The 15802-nt window shown below is 33.2% G+C and overlaps 1 protein-coding gene and 1 long non-coding RNA gene across 2 annotated transcripts; one reads left to right on the plus strand and one right to left on the minus strand.

Moving 5' to 3' along the window:
- The first annotated feature begins 300 nt into the window (after positions 1-300).
- Positions 301-3300, plus strand: LOC128397409 (adenylate cyclase, terminal-differentiation specific-like). The gene is made up of 3 exons (XM_053358168.1): positions 301-1031; positions 2488-2630; positions 2694-3300. Exons 1-3 carry the CDS (start codon positions 326-328, stop codon positions 3267-3269), a joined length of 1425 nt encoding a protein of 474 aa, XP_053214143.1. The 5' UTR covers positions 301-325; the 3' UTR covers positions 3270-3300.
- A 10096-nt stretch (positions 3301-13396) lies between these two features.
- Positions 13397-14464, minus strand: LOC128391474 (uncharacterized). Its single transcript, XR_008326414.1, has 2 exons — positions 14215-14464; positions 13397-14137 (listed from the first exon to the last, which is right to left on the minus strand). It is a non-coding gene; the product is annotated as an uncharacterized LOC128391474 (long non-coding RNA).
- Positions 14465-15802: the final 1338 nt, after the last annotated feature.

The following is a 15802-nucleotide window of genomic DNA, read 5'->3' on the forward strand; positions in this document are numbered from 1 at the left end:
CTCTCTCTCTCTCTCTCTCGGTTTTGTTTATTCCTCTCTCTCTCTGTGTGTGTGTGTGTGTTTTCTTATGTAGATACTAGATACTAGTACATACTACATAAGAAAACTGATACTGAGTAGTACAGTAGTATGTACTAGTATAGCTTTCTCTCTCTCTCTCTCGGTTTTGTTTATTCCTCTCTCTCTCTCTCTCTTTCTTTTTTCTCTCTCGGTTTGTTTCTCTCTCTCTCTCTCTCTCTCTCTCTATGAGTGTATATATATATATATTACATAATCATTATTATATTATTCTCCCTCTCTCTTTCTCTATATATTTCTCTTAGGGATGGTTTTCGGGACTCCTCAACGTCCCTCATCTCAACAAAGAATGAGAAATATACAAAAAAATAAGAAGAGAACGAATACATCACCTCGTCAGTCTCAACAACCACAACAGTCTCAACAACCACAACAGTCTCAACAACCGCAACAGTCTCAACAACCGCAACAGTCTCAACAACCACAACAGTCTCAACAACCACAACAGCCTCAACAACCGCAACAGCCTCAACAACCACAACAACCTCAACAACCACAACAACCTCAACAACCACAACAGCCTCAACAACCACAACAGTCTCAACAACCACAACAGCCTCAACAACCACAACAGCCTCAACAACCACAACAGTCTCAACAACCACAACAGCCTCAACAACCGCAACAGCCTCAACAACCACAACAGTCTCAACAACCGCAACAGCCTCAACAACCACAACAGTCTCAACAACCACAACAGTCTCAGCAACTGCAACAGTCTCAACAACCTCAACAAGTTAATCAACAAATAATACCCCAACAGCAACAGGCTACTGATATTTGTTCATCTTATCCACAAAGGACGATTATGGATGTAACAATGGAAGACTCTGAAGGTATGAATAGATCTACTTCTGATGGTGCGAGTGAAGAGATTCAACAAAGTGAGAGGTTACAAACAGCCAACGCAGTATATGGAATCCAGACCAGGACGAGAAGCTCTGCGCAGCAAGGTGAATAGTTATCTTTTAAAAATATATTGAATGATAGAATTTAAAAATGAGCGAAAGATGATTATGATGATGAATGATAGTTAATATCAGTACTAACTCTGAGTGTGAGTTTCAATCAATTTCAACCTGGGCCTGTGACTTGAGGTCAATTTATACTTTACCATTGATTTTCATGTATAAAACAATAGGATTATACAAATTTCATGAGCGAAAGATGCTTATGATGATGAATGATAGTTTATATTAGTACTAACTCTGAGTGTGAGTTTCAATCAATTTCAACCTGGGCCTCGGACTTGAGGTCAATTTATACTTTACCATTGATTTTCATATATGTAACAATAGGATTATGCAAATTTCATGAGCGAAAGATGATTATGATGATGAATGATAGTTTATATTAGTACTAACTCTGAGTATGAGTTTCAATCAATTTCAACCTGGGCCTCGGACTTGAGGTCAATTTATACTTTACCATTGATTTTCATGTATAAAACAATAGGATTATGCAAATTTCATGAGCGAAAGATGATTATGATGATGAATGATAGTTTATATTAGTACTAACTCTGAGTATGAGTTTCAATCAATTTCAACCTGGGCCTGTGACTTGAGGTCAATTTATACTTTACCATTGATTTTCATGTATAAAACAATAGGATTATGAAAATTTCATGAGCGAAAGATGATTATGATGATGAATGATAGTAAATATCAGTACTAACTCTGAGTGTGAGTTTCAATCAATTTCAACCTGGGCCTGTGACTTGAAGTCAATTTAAACTTTACTATTGATTTTCATGTATGAAACAATAGGATTATGCAAATTTCATGAGCGAAAGATGATTATGATGATGAATAATAGTTTATGTTAGTACTAACTCTGAGTATGAGTTTCAATCAATTTCAACCTGGGCCTGTGACTTGAAGTCAATTTAAACTTTACTATTGATTTTCATGTATGAAACAATAGGATTATGCAAATTTCATGAGCGAAAGATGCTTATGATGATGAATGATAGTTTATATTAGTACTAACTCTGAGTATGAGTTTCAATCAATTTCAACCTGGGCCTGTGACTTGAGGTCAATTTATACTTTACCATTGGTTTTCATGTATGAAACAATAGGATTATGCAAATTTCATGAGCGAAAGATGATTATGATGATGAATGATAGTTTATATTAGTACTAACTCTGAGTATGAGTTTCAATCAATTTCAACCTGGGCCTGTGACTTGAGGTCAATTTATACTTTACCATTGGTTTTCATGTATGAAACAATAGGATTATGCAAATTTCATGAGCGAAAGATGCTTATGATGATGAATGATAGTTTATATTAGTACTAACTCTGAGTATGAGTTTCAATCAATTTCAACCTGGGCCTGTGACTTGAGGTCAATTTATCTATACAAGTACTTAATCAACTCTTCTATTCTCGTACGATTTTTAGGCTCTAACACACAAAATCAACATACCGTTAATCAAGAAAGTGGAACATCAACATCGCAAAATTCACTAAGTGAAGATGAAGACGAGGACGAATACCATGGAGGTTATGCTGAATTGGTTTGTCGACAATCATCTGGGACAAGCGTAAGTCTATATTTCTCATAGCAAACTGAATTCTCTAACCATTTCTCTTTGATATTTAATTAGACAAGAAAAGGATGTATTGTTAAATATCGGAATCTGTCTTTTGCTCAAACATACGTGACTGAAATCATTGAATATGAAGGTGAAGATTACTATAGAAATGAGTATAAGGATGAACTTCTAACAAAAAAAGACATGATTGATTATGACGATACCAATGATGCGCAGTTAAAACGTCGTAAATATGAGGATTTGAGTGCAGAAGAGAGAGAAAAAGTCATATTCCGCAAGGACGCAGAAAAATTCCACAAAAGTTTTGTAGAAAAAAACCCTTATTTATATGAATGTGGCTACTGCAAAACAACCGAAACCAGAGCAGATCACCTTCGTCGTCATATTTTTGGTCGCAGTGACTCAGCTAATAGATTTGCTACCGTGTGTAAGGATAGGATAAGATATGATAAAATTAACTCTCGAGATATTAACAATATTCCACGCAAGGACCCATGGGCAAGACTAGTAGTCAACGATCCATGCAGAGGACTCGATGATCGAATACCAAGAAGAATTGTTGATGGGTTCAATAATCATTGTACTTCTAAACATAAAATTACGAACGAAAGAATCATCGAACGTTAAGCCTTTTTATTTTTGAGCACAATAAACATTAAATTTGAATTAAACATTGGAATTTCTTAGATACTTAATTAAAAAATTAACTAATAAAACAACTTCTTAAACGCTCCTCAAAGATTAACCAAAAGTCGGGTCTTTGACTAGGGGCTTTTAGGGAGGATTGATTGCACCTGGTACCTGATATTGTATGTGAGAATGATAGTTTGATGCAAGTGTTGGAGTGAAAGGGTATGATAGTGTTGGTGAGAAAGGGGTGCATTTGATCCTCTCTACCCTTAGTCAGAGAATTTCTTATACAAATTAGACAAGAATCCCATAGCTGTCCGGCCATCCATCTCGATGATCTTTGTCTTCTTTTCTTGGTGAACAATCTTTCTTTTTAAAGTCAATTAGATCAGGTTTATTTCCACCCTTTTCGACCCACTTGCTCATTCCCATTACGGCATTTAAACTACACTTACCTGGACCATTATGGAAAGAACAAGGGGTAGAACTGGTTTCCAATGAATTCCAATTACCACCTCGTCGTTCAAGATTGATTCTTGGAATACCAAAGGCTCTTAGAATTGACTCTGATTCTTTTGATTTACATGCCACTAGATATTGATCAGGATTAACATTAGCCTCATAAAACGTAATCAGAAGAGTCTTCATAGCGGTGAGACTAATTCCTCGCTTGGCATCGAACGGCAAACCGTGAAGGTTTCGCATGCAGTGGGAGGCTGATCGTTTTTCATACCAAGATAGGTCTTGGTACTTGATACCATGATCAACACTGAATACACTAGTACCCGTCTTGTTATGGATAGCAAACTCACGAGGATAGAACTTGTCATTATAATAAAAACCTTGAGCATCAAAGTAACAACAAATATACTCCATGATGATTAAATGATGTCTATTAACATTGACTTTCTTTATTTATACTAAACATTTGATTCATGTACAGTAAAGACCGCAAGAGGGCGGGATTCTCAGTGTGAGCATCAACCAAACCTTTCAAAAAATCACCGTTGAGTTTTTTCATAAAGATAACCTTGGGAATATGTTCACGTGGCCACATTGTGTTGATGTAATTACTTGCATAGTCTCGCCATATTTGATCAGAATTGGTTATGAGTTGATTAGAGCTTTCCTTCGTTAGTTTACCTTCGGTGATCATCTCCTCTTCTTTCCAAGGTTGATCAATACGACCAGTTTCCTTTATCAGTGTTGCTAGGATAAACACATCTGCAAGAAACAATGAGCCTTTGAGGGTCCTTGATGAATAGATGACAGGTGATAGCATTTCCATCAAATAAACAACACCGGGAATTAGAGCAATTACTGTTGGAACAATATTTTTATCGATACAGAGTCTCCGATTCCTTTTAGATAAAGTAATTCCATTGTCATTGTTTTCGATTGTTAGTTCTTCTATTGTTTCTGTGGCACCAATGTCGTCTATCTTCGAATTACAGAAATCACCGATTCCACTGAGCTCACGTCGGGTTAGATTAACACCAGCCAATGTAGGTTTGTCTTCGATGAATTCACGTAGATCTACTCTTGCACATCTAATCTCACCATTTCTGAGTTCACCCCAAGAAATAGTTAAATTGTACTTGTTGATTTTAATTGGATTTAACGATAACCAGTTTAATGTTGACATGTTGAACGATTGATTTATAATGAGTTGTCGGATCGTTTGACTTCCCTTTTTATACCTACCAAGGCTTTGAATTCATTGAACATATCTTGCAACCCTTTGTATGATTTAGCCCCGGTAACAATTAACTTTCCTGTTGAATAATAAACAACGCATAATTTATCTTTTCTCCAAATATATGCTGGGAAAATTTCCGGCTCATAACTCACTCCAGGTAGATTTTCAATATTAGGTTTACTTTTTAAAAAAGCCGACGCTGTAATATTAACAATGCGAATAAATTTAGATCCTGGATAAGCAGATTGAACATGAACACGAGCTTGTTTTATTGTTTTACATCCTGTGGCGATTATTTTCCCTGATTCAAATGCGAGTAGAGTTTGTAGACCATTTTTTATTACATCTGCATTGAATTTTTTCATTCGATTGTTGAGAGGAATTTTTTGACCATAGTCCCATAATGACACGAGATTAGCTATTTTCATTTTGAACAAAGGAGATGATGAAATAATACCTAAAGATTATGAGAATGGTTAGAGCGAGGAAAAGCAGTAACGCGTAAACTAGATCACTCATGATTTATAATTGACCGATTAAATAATTTGTGACAAGTATTTATAGTTTTTAATCATTTTTATTCTTATATTAGATCATATGCGATCAAGAAAGATTCATATTTATCTGAAAACTCTTTGCTTTTCAATAGTTTCATCAGTTCCATATTTGCTTTAACATGACCAAATACCAATTTATTAGGGAGATTGTCATAATCAATTTGGTCAACCAGAGCTTTGAAACGTTTAAATGTATCAAAAGAGATTTCAATAGTCCAATTTGGTCCATCAATTTCATCATATCCATCTGGCTGGCTATGCGCCCATTCACTTATCTCCACTGTGAAATTTGAAAATTTTTCATTTTTCACAATATTAATTATTAGATTGGCTTTTAGACCACTCGCACCGTAATTAAATACAACTTGATCTGTCCACATTTTGATACTAATGATCAACTAACAAAGACCTTTGCTTTTTATATCTATTATTATTGCATCATTTTTGCATTGCATCATTTCGCATTGCATCATTTCGCATTGCATCATTTCGCATTGCATCATTTCGACATTGCATCATTTCGCATTGCATCATTTTGCATTGCGTCATTTTTTCAAGGTTATTGCTTACGTCATCCTAGACAGTGACATCGAATGATGGTTTCAAGGTCACTATTGACGTCATCCCAGACAGTTCATTGAACTGTCTGGAACGTTCTAGAACATTCTTTGAACCCCACCCCCATTTCCGTTTCCGCTTCTGAGCCAGAAGCGGAGGTTTTCATACTACTATCACAAACTAATTTCCTACGAAAATTTAATTAGTTATGAAGCATTTAATCTTAAAATGAAATAAGTTGTAATTTTTGCCTATTAATGAAGTTTAATTAATTGATATGAGGTTGATATCTTACACAAAAATAAATTCTAATTCACTTCTAGATTGATTGTCAGCCCAAAGACCAGTTATCTAGTAAGAATTCCAAGGCCACCACTATTACCACCAGCAGCAAGAAAAGTACCACCATCGGTACCATGACCATCAGAATTCTGACAGGATAAAGATGACAAAAGACCAATGAAAATGATGATGAACAAGACAGAATTGAAATTGATACGGAGATTGAGATCCATGATTTTTTTATGTTAAACAATTTAAATTTTAACTGTTGAAACGACTTATCACTAACTCAGTTGGAAATTTAATTCAATCATAATCTTCACATTGAAAGGTTTTACCTTTTATACAACTTTCTTCCAATTTAAATTTTTTGTTTTCATCTCAATTAAGTTTCCTGAATAAACTCAACCAAAAATCCATTTACGTAAATGTAAATTGTTAAGTCAATAGAAATTAAACTCTCAAAAAGTATACAGGGTGTTTTTATTTGTACTCACGACATTTAAAATGTCATAACTTTCAACGAATGACTTATTTTAGAGACTTGGCACTGACTTAGAGGAAGTCTGAATACTAATCAGTGTTTCCAGGAATCGATGAATTTGGGTTACATGTGATATTAAACATTCAGATCGAGAAGATTGATTGTGATGATTAACGTGAACATTTAGTGAGCAGTTAAGATTTTTAGATTTTTGTTTCAACAGAAAAGACCAGCAATTAACTCTTATTTTTTGTTCTCAACTTCGATTGATAAACATTCAATAGGGGAGAACTTTTGTGTAGAATCGAGTAAAAGAAACATTGATAATATTCATAATGGAGAAGTTGATGATTGAATACTGAAAATTGATGATGGAGAAATTATTTGAAAGGTTGAGAATAACGAAGTTCAGTGTGAAGGGAAAGTGCACCACCTTGAGAAAATCCACCAAGAAGAATGAGGTCGTTGAGAGAGTTAACTCTCAATCAGAGTTAACTTTTATCGTATTTCCCTGCATTAATCGCCAATGCTAAAAAGCGAAGAATTCACTGATAAGCCATTTTTTGCCTTTTGACCATCGACCATGGCGCTTATACATTACTGAGGTAACCAGTTTCGAGATTGACTTTTACTCGAGAAAAGACCCAATCGGTTAGATAACAATTTAAATTGATAATTGTTACCTCAAACTGTATAGTTTTAAATTCAGTTCCAAATGTAAAAAAGAGCTTCTTTGTAAATCTCAAACGTTTAGCTTGGAAATTCATTTCTAATCCGTGCGCATTTTTAACAGTGTCAACAGGGACTTAAAACCGATAAAATCGCATGGATTCAAATGGTTCATAATGAATGAATCGATTCAACGGACAATTTTTGTCGAAATAATATTTCTCGAAGTAAAGATTTATTTTCATATCCAATTGAACTGTATAATCTTGATACCGAATAATTTTACCTTATATACAATATACAACTTTCTCCCAATTTAAATTTTCTCTTTTCGTCTCAATAAAGTTTCCTGAATAAACTCAACCAAAAATCCCTCCTTGTAAATGTAAATTGATAAGTCAATAAAAACTAAACCCTCAAAATGTATACAGGGTATTTTAGTTTGTACTCCCAACGTTTGAAATGCCATAGCTTTTAACGAATGATTTCAGATACTCGACTTCAATAGCTAATCGTGAGTTTAAATTGAAAAGCTTAAAACGATTTTTTGACTTGCATCTTATGCCACAGTTTCTGACCTCTAAATGCTCTCGTGTGATTACTTAACAATGAGATCGATCTTTCTGTGTTTATACTATGTTTATCATTCGAGAGTGTGTGGCTTTTATTGTAAGACAAAAATCGTCAGTTCAAATACAAACACCCTGTACTCTGTGAATGCATTTAGTTGTTTGAGTAAAAACTCCAGAGTAAACTGATCCCATTAGATTCTCCAAGTATAATCATCTTCTCCATCTTCAGGTCCATCATGGGTAAGGGCCATCAGGTCAAACCAAGAGGGCATAATCATACCAGCATTTAGAGTAACCGGTTGAACAGGACAATTTTCGTGGAAGTACCTTCTCAAGTAAAAATTTATTCACATTTCCTTTCCTTTTGATTCTAAATACAACGTAAATGTACAATGTAAATAAATTATTCACTAAGTTCGAATTACAAATAATTAGGTGTGAACATGGTTAAAATTTGAGACGAAAGTGGAGATAACGTCATGACATGACATGAGATGTGGGTGGAAATAAAATCAGAATTTCTAACCACCAGAACAACCTTCATCGGGAAGACCAAGTTGACCAGCTTTGTGGCAGGATATAGATGACAAAAGCCCCATGAAAATGATGATGAACAAGAAAGAAATAAAATTCGTACGAAGATTGAAATCCATGGTTTTTTTTTGTATTGAACAATTTAAATTTTAACTGTTGGAAGTAACTTGTCACTAATTCAGTTGTAAATTTAATTATAATCTTCACACCGAATGATTTCACCTTTTATACAACTTTCTCCCAATTTCAATTTGTTTTTTGGTCTCAATAAAGTTTCCTGAATAAACTCAACCCAAAATTCATCTACGTAGATGTAAATTGATAAGTCAATAGAAATTAAACTCTCAAAAAGTATACAGGGTGTTTTATTTGTATTTACGACATTTGAAATGCATTAGCTTTCAACGAATAACTAATTTTAGAGACTTGACTTTTACTTCAATAGCTAATTGAACTTTACATTCTTTTTCTAGAGTTAGATTAAATTCAAAAACATTTTTATGCTCGAAAAATGAAGCAAATTTTAGAATGATAAAAAATTGATTTTTTAGTTTTTCTCTAAAGCCACAGCTTCATGACCTCTGAACTTTTCTGTGTGATTACTCTACAGATCCATCTTACTAACTAGTTAGGTTTATTCTATGCTTAGGCCATTCGAGAGGTGTGGCTTTTTGTGAGACGACAAAAATTGTGAGTTCTAATTCAAACACCCTGTACTTTATTCAGCCATTTAACCGTTTGAGTACCAATTCCAGAGTAGATTGATCTAATTTAATTCTCCAAGTTTAATCATCTGCATTTCTTAGGTGCCTGATATCAGGTAATTAGACTTCAGCTTTCAAGTGCTTGTAATAAATAATCGTTTTGGTCTCAATAAAGTTTCCTGAATAAACTCAACCCAAATTTCATCTACGTAGATGTAAATTGTTAATAGTAAAAGCTAAAGTTACCCGACTTGGTTATTCAATACAATACGATCACATTGATCCACGACAATTAAAACCTTCCCTTAATTGAAAATGTCTCTGGTCTTTTCTTGCTGGACAAATTAACGGTACAACGGGCTACGAAGAAGCGGCCTCACAAGGAATCATCCTTGGTATCAATGCAGCTTCAAAATCTCAATCAAAAGAGGCATTAATTGTTCCCCGTTCAATTAGTTATATCGGCGTTTTAATCGACGACCTGACGACCGTCGGATAATTGGACCACCGTATGTTCACAGCTCGAGCACAATTTAGACTCTACATGAGACCAGATAATGCTGATTTACGTTTAACTCAATTAGGTAATTTTACAACCAAACCAACCATTGAATCTTATCATAATTTGCTGTAAATTCAATGTCACATAATCACATTTATCTTCATCATCATCCTTCATCTTTGTATTTCTTTCTCCTGTTTTTCCAGGTTATCAACAAGGTTGTGTTCCCCAAAAACGTCTCAGTCTATTGGTACCTATTTACAACCTTGAATTGGACCTTTTGATAATAGTAAACTTACAATTAGTCAGCTGATCTAATTTCAACCATTATCTTCAAAATTATTGTAATTTAGTAATTTTTCCCAAGACTTTTTATCAACCAATTTATTCAACCAGAAATTAGATTAGTTTGTGATGATGAATATTAAGTAACGTTATAAATTAAGTAAATAAATTTTAGTTAACAAAAAATTTCTAGTTGATTCAGTTTTAATTGTCTATTTTTCTAAGGTGAGTGCACTCCAATACACACTTAAGTTAACTCTGTTTTCACTATCACTATCTAATGGATACATACATGTAAATAGAAAAAGAGACAAAAGATTACCGCAAAATTAGTTAATTTCTCTTGTCCAATATGATTATTTTGTTAAAATGAGTAAATTAGTGATTTTTAACAAATTTAATATTCTAAATCAAATGGATTCTGGTGTTTCTCAGTTTGTATTAGATTTTTATGTCAGTCCAGCCGAGATTAATAAGAAACTCATGCTCTCAGTGAAAACTACCAACAAAAATGTCGACTACCAAATAAAAATACAACAATGAATAATGGAATTCATGAATTTGTTTTTCAAGCAATTATCAAAGGCTTTCCAATAAATCATCGAATCATAAAAGCAAAGGCAATTTCAATTGCAGATAAAGAAGGTATCAAATTCAAAGCAAGTAATAATTATTAATAGTTTTCTAAGGTGAAGAAAGGGGCTAATTTGCCTACAAAGCTAGAGGGGAAGCCAAATCAGCTGATTTGGATAAAGTTAATAATTGGTTCAAAAATGATTTACCAAAGATAATCAATGATCATCCAGGTTATGATATTTTAACGCTGATGAAACAGGTCGTCAATTCAAAGCGATTTACTAAAAAAGTTATTACAGCAAAACCTTTCTAAGGGAATATTTTTTTGATGCTACCTATTGATTTGACTTTTTTTCGTTGATTAATGTTGGTCAATTAAATTTGTATACACAAGGTTCAGATAAACATGGTGTCAAAGTTTCAAAGGAAAGGGTCAAATATTATTATGTGTTGGTAAAATGGTGAGAGGAAAGATCCACTTGTGATTGGTAAAAGTAAAAAACCTTCGAATCGAAGTTCCGTTGAAGATTAGATTAGACCTTAGATAAGTTCGACTGAAGACGTTTGTACGTAAACGCAAACGACAAAAGGTTTGGTTTTTCTTCGTAAAATAGAATATTCAGATTAATTATCATTTCAGTCCAAAAATTAAGAAACTTTAACTTTTAAAATTTTAATTAAAATTCACCATCACAAATATAATTAGAGAAGCTCAAGTCATTCAAAAAATAAGAAAACTGAGACTATTTAAATTCTAATTTAAATTTTAGGCGACCACCAAGACCATTACCATGTTTTGCAAATTACAGCCAAACGAAATGAGTTTGAGGGTAATTTTATATCATTCGCGCAGCAAAGATGATAACAACAGTTTATTTACCACCATTACCACCACCACTACCACCACCAACACTATCACCTACTGGATTAAGCCCTCGATTACCACCTGGATTACTATCAAGCATTTCACCTAGAAAACCACCAAACAAACCACTAAGCAAACTACTAAGCGAACTAAGCAAATCACTAAGCAAATTAACAAGATCACCTTCATCATTATCAGCAATCTGGCAGGATATAGATGACAAAAGCCCCATGATGATGAACAAGAAATAAATAAAATGCATACGTAGATTGAAACCCATGGTTTTTTTATTAAACAATTTAAATTTTAACTGTTGGAAGTTACTTGTCACTAATTCAGATGAAAATTTAATTATAATCTTCATATCGAATGTTTTCACCTTCTATACAACTTTCTATTACTTTCAATTTGTTTTTTGGTTTCAATAAAACTTCCTGAATAAACTCAACCCAAAATTCATCTACGTAAATGTAAATTGTTAAGTCGAGAGAAATTAAACTCTCAAACAGTATACAGGGTGCTTTCATTTGTATTCACGACATTTGAAATGCCTTAGTTTTCAACGAATAACTGATTTACAGTAAGAGACTTGACTTTTACTCCAATAGCAAGTTAATCGTGAGTTTAAAACGAAAAGTCGTAATAGCCGAACTTTACATTCTTTGACGAAGAGTTAGATTAAACTCAAAAATATTTTTATGCTCAAAAAATGAGGCAAATTTTAGATTGATTTTTTAGCTTTTGAGTCAATCCGATAGATGTAATGAAATGAGTCTCTTGATGGTATGATTTTGAACGATAGTGGAAATCGAACTTTGGGGATTAAAATTTCAGTGTTTTCCAACTCATGCGAGAGATAATTATTCAAAGATTAATACTCTTTTAGAACGACTGATTATCCAAGGAAATAATTACAACCGTCTTCTCGTTCAACACCTCGAATGATGATTTGTAAACATTTGCACGAAAAAGGTAAATCGTTTCAATGTTTTGATTATCCTCTTGTAACTATTGTCTTGAGTCTTGCTACTAATCAGTGTTTCAAGAAATTGGTGGATTCATCTGAGCCATGTATGTTAACAGCCAAGTGGCATAACAAGCGACCGAAGTTATGATCAACATTGTTTGAATGACCCCTCTTTCTGATGATCGAGGGACAAACATCGGTATCACACCTCCAACTGCTCCCCAAAAGGCAGTAAAAATTATGATGATTGGAATGGAAGCAGGCATCACGGAAAAATAATCAACAATTTTTTCCAAGAAAAGAAAAAGGAACAACCAAATCTAAGAGAAACACAAAAGGGAAGATTTTAAATACAATTAGTTTGTGATTCAAGGAGACGAGATTTACCTAGAGATGGAAAAATAATTCAAATAAAATGATAAAACTCACCTTAGGAAAATAGAAAATAATTGAAAGTAAATCAATACAATTGTCACATTAACCTTGTTGATTGAAAAACAATCAAGATTTTCTGTCAGTCAACTTTTACATTCAAGAGATTTCGTTTCCATGGTTACATGTTGACAGCGATTTTTGATTGAATCAAATTAACAATTTTTTGTTGATTATAAATTTTTATCTTCTAATTTTATATTAATATTCGTCATCACCAACTAATTTAATTTCTTGCTAAAATTGTTATTAGCTATTCAATCCAATGAAACATATTGGATCAATTATTAATCTTCTAGAACAATCAATTGGTCTGATTATTGATTGAATTTGCAGTTCGATAATTTTCCAGAGAATTGAGTATCGTCAGTATGTAAGATTTGTTGACCAGAATTGTCAACAAATCAATCAACTTGGATTAGTGAATAGATTGTGATATTTGTATTGTGTATAATATATTATATTATTTGATATGTTTAACAAGACCAAAAATATTTGATTATTTTCATTTTGTTTATCATAAGGAGGAAGAAGATAATATCTTTTAAGAGTGAAGACTTGGTTACAATTGGATTTTACAATTAATGGGATTTTTTTATCAACCTTTGATTATTGATTATAATCTGATTTGATTGTAGTGACAGTGGAAAATTATGTTTAGTAAGATTGGTTGGAACAAAAAGGAAAATTTGTTTCTATGATTTGATTATCCTCTTGTAATTATTTTCTCAAGTCTGAATACTAATCAGTGTTTCCAGGAATCGGTCAATTTGGGTTATATAAGATAAACATTTAGATCGTGATTGTGATGATTAACGTGAAGATTTAGTGAGCAGTTAAGATTTTTATATTATTGTTTCAACAGAAAAGACCAGCAATTAACTCTTATTTTTTGTTCTCAATTTTGATTGATAAACATTCAATAGGTGGGGAAACGTTTGTGTAGAATCGGGTAAAAGAAACATTGATTATGTTGATAATGGAGAAGTTGATGATAGAATACTGAAAACTGATGATGGAACAATTAGTTGAATATTATTCGTTTCTCAGTTTTTCAGTTCCATCATGAATTTTAATCCAAAAAGGGTTAGATTTTCATGGAAATAATAATTGATATCTTCTCTTCTTCTAAACTGGTGGTAAACACTTTTTGATGAATTCAGCAGCATCTCTCATTTCCTATGAGGGAAAAAGAAGATAATTAGATTGTGGATAGAATTTAATTTAGAGATAATTAGGGAGAGAAAATGATTTACCTCATTACAAGATGAAAAGCTCGTGTTTGGTAATTTAAGATTGAAATTACACTCAGAGCAAAATGATTATTGAAAATAATTTCTCAAATGACTTTAATAATTGCATAAAATTGTTACATAATATTTAATGTATGATAAGATTAATGTTCCAGCTAATGAAAAATTAGATTTCAGATTGATTGTGAGCCACGAGGTCACTAAGATTACCTCCGACTACCTAGATGATTTTTAATAAAATATTCTTATTACTTCTTGTCACCCTTATCCTCACACCCCCATTGACCACCCTTACCCTTATTCTTATCACCCCATTGACCACCCTTACCATTACCCTTATCCTCATCACCCCATCCATGATCCTTACCCACATTACCATTACCTGATCATCCGAGGATTACGCTTAAATAGAATACGGTCATTAGAATCTTTATTACCATTGCGATCACTCTTTTCAATACCAAGATCACCGTGGACCACCATTACCACCAAGACCACAATTACCTTCTGGAGTTTTAGGAAGAGAACATGCGAATCATCAGTGGCACCAGAACAATGGCATGATAATGATGACAAAAGCTCATGAAAATGATGAAGGACAAGAAAGAATTGATATCCATGCGAAATTGAAATCCATGGTTTTTTTTATTAAACAATTTAAATTTTAACTGTTGGAAGTTACTTGTCACTAATTCAGATGAAAATTTAATTATAATCTTCATATCGAATGTTTTCACCTTCTATACAACTTTCTATTACTTTCAATTTGTTTTTTGGTTTCAATAAAACTTCCTGAATAAACTCAACCCAAAATTCATCTACGTAAATGTAAATTGTTAAGTCGAGAGAAATTAAACTCTCAAACAGTATACAGGGTGCTTTCATTTGTATTCACGACATTTGAAATGCCTTAGTTTTCAACGAATAACTGATTTACAGTAAGAGACTTGACTTTTACTCCAATAGCAAGTTAATCGTGAGTTTAAAACGAAAAGTCGTAATAGCCGAACTTTACATTCTTTGACGAAGAGTTAGATTAAACTCAAAAATATTTTTATGCTCAAAAAATGAGGCAAATTTTAGATTGATTTTTTAGCTTTTGAGTCAATCCGATAGATGTAATGAAATGAGTCTCTTGATGGTATGATTTTGAACGATAGTGGAAATCGAACTTTTGGGGATTAAAATTTCGAGTGTTTTCCAACTCATGCGAGAGAGATAATTATTCAAAGATTAATACTCTTTTTAGAACGACTGATTATCCAAGGAAATAATTACAACCGTCTTCTCGTTCAACACCTCGAATGATGATTTGTAAACATTTGCACGAAAAAGGTAAATCGTTTCAATGTTTTGATTATCCTCTTGTAACTATTGTCTTGAGTCTTGCTACTAATCAGTGTTTCAAGAAATTGGTGGATTCATCTGAGCCATGTATGTTAACAGCCAAGTGGCATAACAAGCGACCGAAGTTATGATCAACATTGTTTGAATGACCCCTCTTTCTGATGATCGAGGGACAAACATCGGTATCACACCTCCAACTGCTCCCCAAAAGGCAGTAAAAATTATGATGATTGGAATGGAAGCA

This window comes from Panonychus citri, unplaced genomic scaffold, assembly GCF_014898815.1.
Source record: "Panonychus citri isolate SS breed McGregor unplaced genomic scaffold, ASM1489881v1 Contig00001, whole genome shotgun sequence".
NCBI classification, from domain to species: Eukaryota; Metazoa; Arthropoda; class Arachnida; order Trombidiformes; family Tetranychidae; genus Panonychus; species Panonychus citri.